Source organism: Phaethon aethereus, assembly GCF_964289735.1.
Source record: "Phaethon aethereus genome assembly, chromosome: 6".
NCBI classification, from domain to species: domain Eukaryota; kingdom Metazoa; phylum Chordata; class Aves; order Phaethontiformes; family Phaethontidae; genus Phaethon; species Phaethon aethereus.
In genome coordinates, this window is record NC_138580.1 from 18,523,026 (window position 1) to 18,534,143 (window position 11,118).

An 11,118-nucleotide genomic window follows, 5' to 3' on the forward strand; every position below is an offset into this window, starting at 1 on the left:
CTGCCTGCCCCCCGGCGCGCGCACCCGCGCGTCCCCGAGCGCAGCGCGGCGGGCGCACGCGTGCGCGCGTGGCGCACTCGCGCTTGCGCTCACCGGGGCAACGCGCACAACACGCACGGGGGCTCCCTGGCGTGCTGACGCCAACGCTCCCGTGTGCACGCCCGCATGCGGGGTCGCTCCCGCGCACACGCACGCGCGGGCAACCACACCCCCCCCCCCCCAGCGGCTGCTTTGCACGTCTGCCACGCGCACTCAGCGGCGCCCTTGCACCTGCACGTGCACGTGCAAAGCCGACCCCTTGCACACACGCACTGCCTCTCCGCGCCCCCTCGCGCGCCCCCTCGCGCGCCCCCTCGCGCGCCCCCTCGCGCGCCCCCTCGCGCGCCCCCTCGCGCGCCCCCTCGCGCGCCCCCTCGCGCGCCCCCGGGCCGGCCCCACGCCTTGCACAAGGGGGCGGGCACGCGCAGGCGCACTCCTTTCCTCCCGCCGCTCTGGCGCCCCCTGGCGGTCGGCGGGCGTCGCCGGCACCCCCGTCCGGCGCGGTGACGCATTGAGGGGGCGAGCCCCCTGCGGGCTGACGTGTCACAGCCACGTGTGCGGAAGCGGAGGGCTGGGCCGGGCGGAGGAGAGAGCGGTGGCGGAGCGGAGCCGCGATGCCGCTGAAGGCGGTGATCCTCATCGGGGGCCCGCAGAAGGGTAAGTGCGCCGGGCTCGGGGGGCGTCCCGCCGGCGCCGGGCCCCGCCGACCCCCCTCTGCTCCGCAGGGACCCGGTTCCGGCCGCTGTCCTTCGAGGTGCCCAAGCCGCTCTTCCCCGTGGCCGGGGTGCCCATGGTACAGCACCACATCGAGGCCTGCGCCAAGGTACGGCGGGGCGGGGGGGGCCAGGGCTGAGACCCGGGCCGGGGCCGCCCTCTCCACTCTGCCCCCTCCCTCCCCAGGTGCCCGGCATGAAGGAGATCCTGCTGATGGGCTTCTATCAGCCCCACGAGGCCCTCAGCCGCTTCCTGGTGTCGGCGCAGCAGGAGTTCAAGATCCCCATCAGGTGGGTAGGAGCACCCTCGGGTACCCACGGTGGCACGGCCTGGCTCAGCCCCTCACCCGCCTCCCCTGGGGGGGCAGCTGCCAGCCAGGGCCCAGGCGTTGGGCAGGTGGGCCCTGTCCCACCACGGGTGGGCACAGCTGGTCTCCCACGTTAGTTTTTGCCAAATTTCCCTTGCCCTTGTCCCTGCCCTGGCTGATTCCTGCTCCAAAGATGCCTCTCTAGCACTGGTCCAAGCCACCACTGCTTCCTTCCCATAGCCAGCGTCCATGTGAGCCCCATTGCTGCATGGCAGGATTATGTCTCTCCAGTCCCTGCCGGCCCTTCCCTGCCCCACTGCCAGGCAGTGCCACCAGACCCCTGCTTCCCTAAGCCCTCACTTTTCCTTGCTTGGCTTGCAGGTATCTCCAGGAGTATGCAGCGCTGGGCACGGGTGGTGGCATCTATCACTTCCGAGACCAGATCCTGTCGGGTGGTGCTGAGGCCTTCTTTGTCCTCAACGCAGATGTGTGCTCAGAGTTCCCCTTGCAAGAGATGCTGGAGTTTCGGCAGCAGCACGGGGACATGCACAGCTTTGTCATTCTGGGTACCACAGTGAGTGGCAGTGCTCTGCCGTGGGCTTGTCTAGAAGCTAGTGGCTCCTGTGGTGGATGGGTCTCTGGGTGCAAGCTCCAGGTCTCATCTGCTTTGTGTCTGCATGACTGCTGCTCCACCACTGCTAACATATCCTCACTTCACAGGCCAACAGGACGCAGGCGCTGAATTATGGCTGTATCGTGGCAAACACGGACACACAGGAGGTACTGAAGGGTTTTGGGGAGCCGAGCACAGCATGGGCAACAGGTGCTGTGCCTCCTTGTGTGGGCGTGTGTTCCCGGTGTCATGCCAGCTGCGTGGGCTGTGCCCCAGGACTCACGTCTCTTCCCTTGCCTCCAGGTCCAGCACTACGTGGAGAAGCCCAGCACATTTGTCAGTGAGATCATTAACTGTGGCATCTACCTGTTCACACCCACCATCTTCCAGCACATCGGTGAGGTCTTCCAGAGGAACCAGCAGGAGCTAGTGCTGTGAGTGCCTCTGCCCCACGTCCCTCCCACCCCACTGTTGCCCAGGGCTGCAGCGGCACGCTCATCTTCCATTCTTTCTCTATCTTGTCTCCTCCTCTGCCATCACTCACTTGTTTCCTGGTCCTGCACCAGCTGTCCTTACCTTGGGTAAGTTTCCCTCTGTGTCTGCACTGGCTGCTCTCCGGGCTGGATCGTCCCTAGCAATAACGCATGCTTTCCTTCCTGTTCCAAGACACTCTGCAAGGCTACTCTTTCCTCTGCTTCCCTCCTGGCCAGCTTGAGAATCCCTCCTCTCCCTTTCTGTCGTCCCACCCCATCTTCACTGAGCTCCAGACATGGGGCTGAGCAAGCCTTTCAGCTGGGAGTGTTCTGCTCCCGCCTCCAGCTCTCTCCACCAGCAGCCTGGCACCTGGCACCTCCGACACCACCCAAGCAAAAATCCAGCTGTGCAGGGCTCTGGAGCGGGGGCAGGATCCATTGCTTGTACCCCCCTTGGACTGGGTGGGGTTCTTGCACCATCAACTTCTGGCTAAGAGCTTGTTTCAGCTGGCAGAGCCCCAGCCTGCTGCTGCTCTGGGACTCAATGGGGCTGGGCAAGCCTAGCTTGACAGCTGGGGCTGTCTCCACCTTTGAGAAATGTACAGCTAGGAAGGCATACAGGATCACCAGAGCCCCCAGATTTGGGGAGGGAAGCTGCTGGGGTCCCTTGCTGAGGCTGTGACTGGGGTGGGTGTCTAACGGGCGTCTCCCTTGCAGAGAGGAGAGCTCCAATGGCTGGCAGCGTGCAGAAGTGATCCGGCTAGAGCAGGACGTTTTCACGGCACTGGCTGGGAGCGGCAAACTCTATGTCTACAAAACTGATGGCTTCTGGAGCCAGATCAAATCAGCAGGGTAAGGGCTGGGGCTAGAGCTGGCACAGCAGGGCCACCGTACCAGGCATGGGGGAGGAGGGTGCCCAGTCAAGGCCCTGGGGCTGGGTGGGGGCTGCTGGATTCAGACCCTCCTCTGCCCTCGTAGTACCAGAGTGATAACAACAATCATTTGTTTTTCCTTCCTCAGCTCTGCTATCTATGCTAGCCGCCTTTATCTGAACCAGTACAGCAAGAGTCACCCAGAGAGACTGGCCCAGAACAAGCCTGGAGGCCCTGTCATCCGAGGTACCCTTCTGCCACCCCTCACTGCCTTGGGGGCTGCCCCATGTGGGGATAGAGCTGCCTTGGGAGGAAGTGGAACCCATGGGCAGGACCTGCCCTGATCCAAGCTGCCTCTCCTGATGGCAGCTGCCTTGTGTTGCAGGGAATGTGTACATCCACCCAACAGCCTCCATTGACAGCACTGCGGTGGTGAGTGCAGGCCTGGGGGACCCTGCAGCAGGGCAATGCTCTGGGATGCTGTTGTCCTTGACCTTATCGCCTCCCTCTGTCCTCATAGCTGGGCCCCAACGTCTCCATTGGGGAAGGCGTGACTGTGGGAGCTGGTGTGCGCGTGCGAGAGTCCATTGTTCTGCATGGTGCCTCACTCCATGTAAGTAGGGCTTGCCTGAGGGTGGGGGTGTCAACTCCCATCCCTTGCAGGGAGGCAGCAGCACCCTTCACTCCCCTGTCTTTCACCCCAGGACCACACCTGTGTCCTCAATACTATTGTGGGCTGGGACAGTACCATTGGGCGCTGGGCCCGGGTTGAAGGAACGCCCAGTGACCCTAACCCCAATGATCCCTATGCCAAGATCGACAGCGAGACCCTCTTCCGGGATGGGCGCCTCACACCATCCATCACAATCCTGGGTACGTCCTACCTGCACCCAGCTGCCCCAGCCCCACGCAGTGGGGCAGAGTCTCCCCGCTCCCGCTAACCCGCTCACACTCTCCCCCCAGGCTGCAGTGTCACTATCCCCGCTGAGGTCGTTATTCTCAACTCCATCGTCCTTCCTCACAAGGAGCTGAGCCGCAGCTACAAGAACCAGATTATCCTGTGAGTCAGCTGCTTGCTGGGATGGGGTGAGGGGAGCCAGTGCCACCCCCCCCCCCGCTGTGCCCCACAGCAAGAGCCACAGCTGGGAGGTTCCCAGCACCCCCAAGAGGGGTAGGTGCAGGCCAGGAGCCCTGCAAGTGCCTCACTCTTCCTCCAGACAGACATTAAAGCTGGTGAGCATCAGCCTCGCATGCTGCTTCTCTTGCAGCCCAGGGATGAGCCCTGGGGCAGGGTGAAGGCTTTGGGGATGGCGCCTGGCCCTGGCACCAGGCTCTATGCCTGTGCAGAGAGCCCTGGGCTGAAGCTGTTGAGGGAGCACTTGCTGCCTGCAGCATCTCGGGTCCTGAGCCTTGGGTGTTTCTCCACCAAAGGGCACTGCCAGCACGGTCTTTCCCTCCTCACCAGGCTCTCCCTGTTCTGCAAAAGTTGCTGTCAGCAACTCCCTGACAGGTCTTGGCCCACCTCAGATGCTGGGGAGCTTTGAATGTACCTGTCCTGTATAGGCAACCGGCCCTGCAGGAGCCAGTTGTGAGAGGTTCCTAGTTTCAGCTGTGTGATTGCAACAGCTTCAGCTGGGCTCCTCCCTACCATTGGGAAAATGGAGCAGCACCAGGCTGTCCTAAGGGCACTGGCATATGAGGGCTGGGTTGGACTGGCAGGCTCCTGGCCCTGGAGGGAGCTGCAAAAGCACCCCTTCCCCCAGCACCACCTCCGCCCCCAAGGGCTCGGTATGAGCCAGGAGAGCTGCCAGCCCTGCCGAGCCAGCTCCCGTCAGGCTGAGACCTGCGCAGGCTGCCAAGGCAGGGCTCAGGGTGACGGCAGTGGGCCACCCTGGTGGGCCAACAGCTTCCTTTGCACCAGCCTGGGTGTAGCTTGGAGGGCTGGCTGTATGTCTCTCCTCCCACCAGCCATGTCCACAGGGCACTGGAGCAGTCAACTTCCATGTATGCAGGTGGCAGAAGTCTGCCTTGCTGTGTCTCAAAGAAACCCTGTTTTTACTGAAGGCAGCTCCCTGCTGATCCTGGCATGCTCTGTCTATGATAACCAGCACTGCCCTTTATCCACTTACCTCCCTGTCTTCTCCTCTGGTTGTCAAGATCTGTGCTCTGCTGAGGCCCCCATCACGCCTCTCACCTTCAGCAAGGTGCTGCATTAGAGATTCTCTATCCATCTGGTACCACCCCAGCTTGATGGAGTTGCAGTAAATCCTTGCTCCCAGCCCTGTGCCTTCCTGTGCCTGTTCTCTTGTGGTCCTGGGCAGGGAGTAGCTGTTCCCCAGCTTTAAGCACATTAAATTCCTTCAGTTTTGCCTCTGCCTTGGATGTGCTAATTCCCTTGCCAACTGGTGAGCACCCCTGCACTGGGGGAAATGGAGCCAAAGCACTTGCTTTCAGGATCGTACATGAATTCTATGTATGTCCCACATCTGGCCTGGGTTTTTAGTATGGGCAAAGGTTCCTCAGCTACTGGACATGGTCCTGGGGCAGTTCTCAGCCCTGTTGTGTAAGGCCCCTTTTCCCTAAATTCCCTTTGTACCGAGTTGTTGGGGGCACAAGCCCTTCCTGGGCCCTTGCTCCATTACAGCCTCATCCAGCTTCCCCCTCGTGGAGGAGGAGAGTCGTGCATCTGGGGCCCTGCTTGGGCTTTTGCAGCTCCAGCTTCGGGGCTGGAGAGGAGGAAGGGGTTAAGGGGGCCTCTGCTGAGGTGCCAGGAAGTCTGGAAATGCTTTCAGGTTGTCCTGCCTTGCGCAGCAGCAGCTCTGATTACTTGAGGCCAACATCTGGGCTGCAAGAGGGGCCTCTCACCTCCCGGGCTCCAGGGCAGGGGGAGGAGGGCTTCAGCGAGGGCGGGAAGAGGCTCTGCCTGCCCTCCCCTCCCTGCCCAGCAAAAGCAGGGGTTTTGGGGAGCGCCGCTTACCCTTGCTGTCAGTACAGCTCTTGTCTGCTGCCCAGCCAGGCTCGATCATGCCAGTGAGCCCCAAACCCAGGCAGGGGATAGACAAGCAGCAGGGAAGGACAGACAGCAACCACAGCCAGGCTTGTCTTGCTGCAAACATTTAATACAAACCAGCCCTTAGGTACAGCGTTGGGGCAGCATCCCCTCCACCATGGCTGGGCAGAGCCAGCCCTGCTCCCCACGCCCCAGGGGCATGGAACGGGGCTTGGAGCTCAGCACTGCCAGCCCATGGGCAGCTGCCTGGTCCCGCAGGCTTTGCTCGTCCTCACAATGCCAGCTCCATGGCCCCAAGGAGCCGCTGCCGCAGGCTACACCGGAGAAGGGAAGAACCGACCCACCTTCCTCGGGGCCAGCCCCTGCCTGTGTGGGGAGAAATGAGTCAGGGGTGCAAAGCAAGCTCCCTTGGGCCCCCCACCCACCACCAGCAGCACTCACGGGGGCCGGGGCGCCGTGCCCACGCAGCTCCGCAGAGTGCTGGGAAGGCAGCAGGTGCCAGCTGGGCTCAGCTGGCCCGGCTTGGGCTCTGGGGAGGTGATAGGGTGGAAGAATGGCTCTGTGGGACAGAGGAGGGGATACTTATCATGTGCCAACCCAGCCACGGGCACCCAGGACCATTCAGCAGTCACAGGGCAAGGACAGGGAGGGGGGGGTCAGGGCTCCTGTGCCTCACCACGTTCATCCTGCGGGGCTGGTGGTGGCACCAGGTTCTCCTGCTCTGGCCCCAGGAAGCCTCTCCAGAAGTCGGGTGGCAGCGAGAGGAGCTGAGCCACCACCTGGGCAGGGAGGGATGGAGGATGGGGATGCTGGCAGCAGCTGGGGCACAGCCCACACCTCAGGGACCCCCTCACCTTGCACTGCCGTGGCGTGTCCTCCATGATGGCAAGTGGCGTAGGGTTGGCCGAGCTGTGTCCCACCAGTGTGGGACCAAACACACGGGACAAGTTGAGGACGTCCATCTTGCAGTCGAGGCTGCGTGACACCCTGTGAGGTGGGACAGATGGCGTGAGCACGCTGCCCCTGCCAAGGGCACCCTCATCCTCAGCCTGGCATCCCTGCTCTATGGCGTGGAGCCTGTGTGAGGGGCAGAGCGCCGGGACATGGGGACAGACCCATGGGAGCCCGTGCCAGGATGAGCCCCTCACCTGAGCAGGTGCAGCATGAGGAAGGCCAGGGTGTCCCTGTTGGCTGGGGGCAGCTTGCTCACCACGTGGCACAGGGCTGTGCTGCAGGCGGCATCATCCGCGATGTCTGTGGCGGCACCGGGGACGGGTGTTAAGGGAGGAGCAGCCCCTTCCCACCCCCCGCCTCAGGACCCCCACTTACCAGCAGCCTGCAGGAAGGCAGGGTGGAGGCTGAAGGTGACCAGTGGCTCCTTGAGGCCCCGCAGAAAGTCCTTGAGCACCCCGCACACCACGTGGATGTCAGCCACGCTGCCAAGGGCGGGCAGCGTGCCCCCGGCCCGCAGCAGCCTCCGCTTCCACTCCCGCACCAGCTGCTCTGCCCCCGGCACCCGGTACAGCCCTGTCTGGTGCGCAGGGAGAGGGGCTCAGCCCCGCAGGGACCACGGCATCGCCGCCCCCACCGCCCCGGCCCCTACCTCCGTCAAACCTCGCGTCTCCACCTCGGTCACACACTGCACCACCAGCGCAGGCACCAGGGGCGGTGTGGGGGGAGCGAAGTCAGCCAGCACGCCCTGGGGAGAACACCGAGCCGCTCTGCACCCAGCGGCCAGGGTGGGCAGAGCCCCGGCATCCCAGGGCCGATAGGCCAGCATGGGGACACGGAGCAGCCCCCAAGCACCACCATGTCCCCCGCCTCACCTCGCGGGGCCAGGCATGGTGGCGAGGCCGGGGCGCACAGGGGCTGGGGCACTGCTCCCGGCACTTGGGGTGCAGCAGCAGCTGGCACTGGCGGCACTTGACGGCAGCCTTCCCGAAGCGGATGCGGGAGCCGCAGACACCACATGGCTCAGGGCGGATCACCTGGAGAAGGGTGCGCAGGGTCAGGACCACCCCTTCTTGCAGATACCCAGTACCACTCCTTTGTTCCCCCCAAACCAGCCCCCACCGCCTCCATCCATCCCCCATGTGGGCAGAGCTGGGGTATGTGTGTGTAGGAGAGCTTTGCCCACCCGGATCTGCTCCCCCTGCCCAGCTCCCTTCTCCATAGCAGCAAAGAGGAGGGAGAGAGGGTGGGGCACACACCGTTTTGGAGGTGAACTGGTGCTGGCGTGGCGGGAGGCCCGGTGGAGGCGAGGGGAAGGGGGCTGGTGCTGGCTGCCTCGCCGAGTTGCCCTCGGTGTGGCTCTCCTGCCCCGGGGCACGGCAGCCCAGGTCCTCGCCGGTGCCCCCCACCGTGGTCAGCTCTGCAGAGAGAGGAGGCAGTGGAGGGGGCCCCGAAAGGCAAACCGCCCCAGCTCTCAGCTGGGACAGGGGGAGGCTTCCCACCTCCCAGTGAGTCCCTGCAGCATCCCAGCTGCCCTGGGGCTGTGGCACCTGGCATGTCCAGAGGACCCCGGTACCCCCATGGTAGGGATAAGCATCCTCAGCAGATCCCCTCCCTCCCCCATGATGGCAGCACCCCGAAGCTGGTCCTGCACCACCCATGAGCCCCCTCCCCAGCCCTTCCCGTGACCTGCACGCGTGGAGACACGGTGTCCCTGGTGAGAGCGGCGTCGCGGCACCAGAGTGGCGGGCAGGAGGCTGCCTGCAGGGCCTGGGGCCTCATCCGGAGGGGGTGCGGGGGGTACACTCACCTGCTGGGGTGGGGGGCAGTGAGAACATGCCTGGCCACAGCCCCCCGGTGCTCCAGTGTCTCCCCATGAGCTCTGCTCTGCCTGCTCCCCCGCCCTGCCGTCCTGCACAGCCGGGGATGCTGTCACCATGGGCACAGCGGGATACAGGCTTCAGGGCACTGGTCCAGCACACCCTCCCCACCGGTACCAGGGGGAATACAGACTGTAGGGCACAGGCACCCCGAGGGGACAGCTGGGCACCCCCAGACCCCACAGCACCCACAGGGCTGAAGGTTGCAGCGTTGCCTTCTGGCACTGGGGCAGCCCACGCACCCCGTCCCTGCCCGGGGTGTGCTGGGGTCCCTACTCACGGCGTTATGGGGTGCCACAGAAGAACGGTGCCGCTTCGCCACCACCACAGGGCCGATCTGAGGGGCCAGGGACACGCGCTGGGGACAGAGCAGATGGGGTGAAGGGTAGGCAGGGACTCCCTCCCCAGCTGCCCCCCACCCCAGTGCACCCAAGCCAAGTGGCCTCAGCCCCACTAAAGGACCCAGTCTCACCCTGACCCCTGGCATTGCCTGCCCCACACCAGGCACCATGGGGACCCAAGCCCCGCACCTGGGTCAGAGCCAGCCCTAGGGCTGGGGGAGGCCAGTCCAGGCCTGCAATGCAGAGGCATGAGCAGAGCGGGATGCCCGCACGTGGGGATGAATTATTGAGGAGCCCGGCTAGGCCATGGTGGAGGGTAATGGAGTTTCTATTGATCGTGGGAGGTTTGCTGAGAGATGACGCTCCCAGCCCAGCATCAATAAATTAAACCCCCTGCCAGGCTCCTTGCAGCCTCCCGTGCTGGGATGGAGAAGTATCTGGATGCCCTAACCCCACGTGGCTCAGGGCCAGTGCCCCAGCCTGGGCTGCACACTGGGACCTGTGTGGGCAGAGGATCCCACAGCCACAGTGCAGGACAGCAGAGCAGACCCAGAAGACCCTCACCCACACAGCGGCACAGACCCCACCTCCAACACCAGCCCCCACGGGCTGCTGCATCCCAGCATTTCCCTCGTACCTGCCTCTCCTGGCTTTGCGCTTCAGGGTCCGCACCACCGTCATGTCGACATCCTGGAAGGCAGCGGGGAGGCTGGGGGCTGGCAGAGCTGCACGGTGCCAGCGGCACCGCCAGCATCTGTGCTCCGGTGGCAGCCCGGGGCAGCTCTCCCCTAACCACTGCCATGCAAAGGGATTGCCCCACTGCAGGAATGCGACAAAACCACCCCCTTGCTGATGGGGAGAAGCTGAGCCATGGGACTTGCAGTAGGTCGCTCCTTACCACATCGTCTTCGGTGCGGTCATAGCTGATGTCCGAGTGGGACAGGAGGGACTGGCACGACTCATCCACTGCAGATGACCTGCGGAGCAAGCTGGCTCTTAGCCCAGCTGGGGCAAACCCCCCACTGGCCAGCACCTACTCGTACAGCCGCTCCCAGGAGCCCAGAGCTGTCACCTCTGTGGACCCCGAGCACCCCCACCCCCAGCCAGCCCCTTGAGCCCGAGCAGAGGCAAGGGGGAAAGGGCCACAGCTGAGCCCAGGGCTGCCCAAGGGGCTGGGGCAAGGACCACCAGCCCTGCTCACCTCCTGCCTGGCGCCAGGGCCGCCCCGAGGCGCCGGCCGGCCAGGGCGCTGAGGACAGAGCACTGCTCCCCGCTCAACACCCCGCTGCCCCATGGCTCCCGCATCAGGGACTCGAAGACCAGCTGAAGTTTGCGCTCCTGCAAGCGAAACAGGGCAGCAGTGAGCGGGCTGAGGGCTCCACAGCCAGCCCCACAGGGTACCCCTGTGGCCAGCCCCCCGACCTGCTTCTCCAGCTCAGCCTCTGCCCGGTGCCGCTTCTTCATCTCCACCTCCACCTGGTTGCGGGCATGTTTGAGCTTCACCTCCAGCGCTGCTCGCTCGGCCTCCACGCGAGCCAGCTGCTCCCGGGCCCACCGCCCGTCCCGCTCCAGGCGGCAACATCTCTGGCGCGTCGCCTCGAAGCACTGAGCTATCTGGATGTAGTCTGGGGGCAACACAAGTGGGTGACCAGCCGGGATGGGGGGTGGCCCCCAGCCCCCTGCTGGCAGCAGAGACGGGGGTCCCGGGGTGCCCCAGGCCGAGGGGCTGCTCGCACCCACCTTCCTCCACGCTGCCGCCGAGCTCCAGCAGCTGCAGCGCCTGCTCCAGCCGGGCCAGGAGCCGCCCGCAGCGCTGCCGCAGCATCCCGCCGCCCTGGGACGGGACGGGACGGGACGGGACGGGACCCCCCACAGCGAGGCAGCACGGCCCCCCCCACCCACCCTTCCCAGGGACACC

At 64.7% G+C, this 11,118-nt stretch overlaps 2 protein-coding genes across 3 annotated transcripts; one reads left to right on the plus strand and one right to left on the minus strand.

Annotated features, from left to right (window-relative positions):
* Positions 1–653: 653 nt before the first annotated feature.
* GMPPA (GDP-mannose pyrophosphorylase A) lies at positions 654–4,082 on the plus strand (the record flags this gene model as incomplete). 2 transcript variants are annotated; one of them, XM_082001811.1, is made up of 13 exons in its annotated part: positions 654–696; positions 765–862; positions 940–1,043; positions 1,442–1,634; positions 1,781–1,840; positions 1,977–2,107; positions 2,240–2,254; positions 2,864–2,998; positions 3,167–3,264; positions 3,404–3,450; positions 3,539–3,631; positions 3,723–3,891; positions 3,982–4,082. In XM_082001811.1, 13 exons carry the CDS (start codon positions 654–656, stop codon positions 4,080–4,082), a joined length of 1,287 nt encoding a protein of 428 aa, XP_081857937.1. The 2 variants fall into 2 exon arrangements, with proteins under 2 accessions (XP_081857937.1, XP_081857938.1); XM_082001812.1 differs by lacking the exon at positions 2,240–2,254.
* Positions 4,083–6,342: 2,260 nt separating this feature from the next.
* Positions 6,343–11,025, minus strand: LOC309406449 (rac GTPase-activating protein 1-like; the record flags this gene model as incomplete). Its single annotated transcript, XM_082001617.1, is given in 17 exon segments — positions 6,343–6,394; positions 6,470–6,587; positions 6,705–6,807; positions 6,883–7,015; positions 7,177–7,282; positions 7,358–7,559; positions 7,632–7,727; positions 7,855–8,016; positions 8,239–8,450; positions 8,675–8,789; positions 9,140–9,217; positions 9,838–9,848; positions 9,851–9,890; positions 10,099–10,177; positions 10,402–10,538; positions 10,623–10,825; positions 10,941–11,025. Coding segments are annotated over 17 exon segments (1,932 nt in total).
* Between the last annotated feature and the right edge of the window lie 93 nt (positions 11,026–11,118).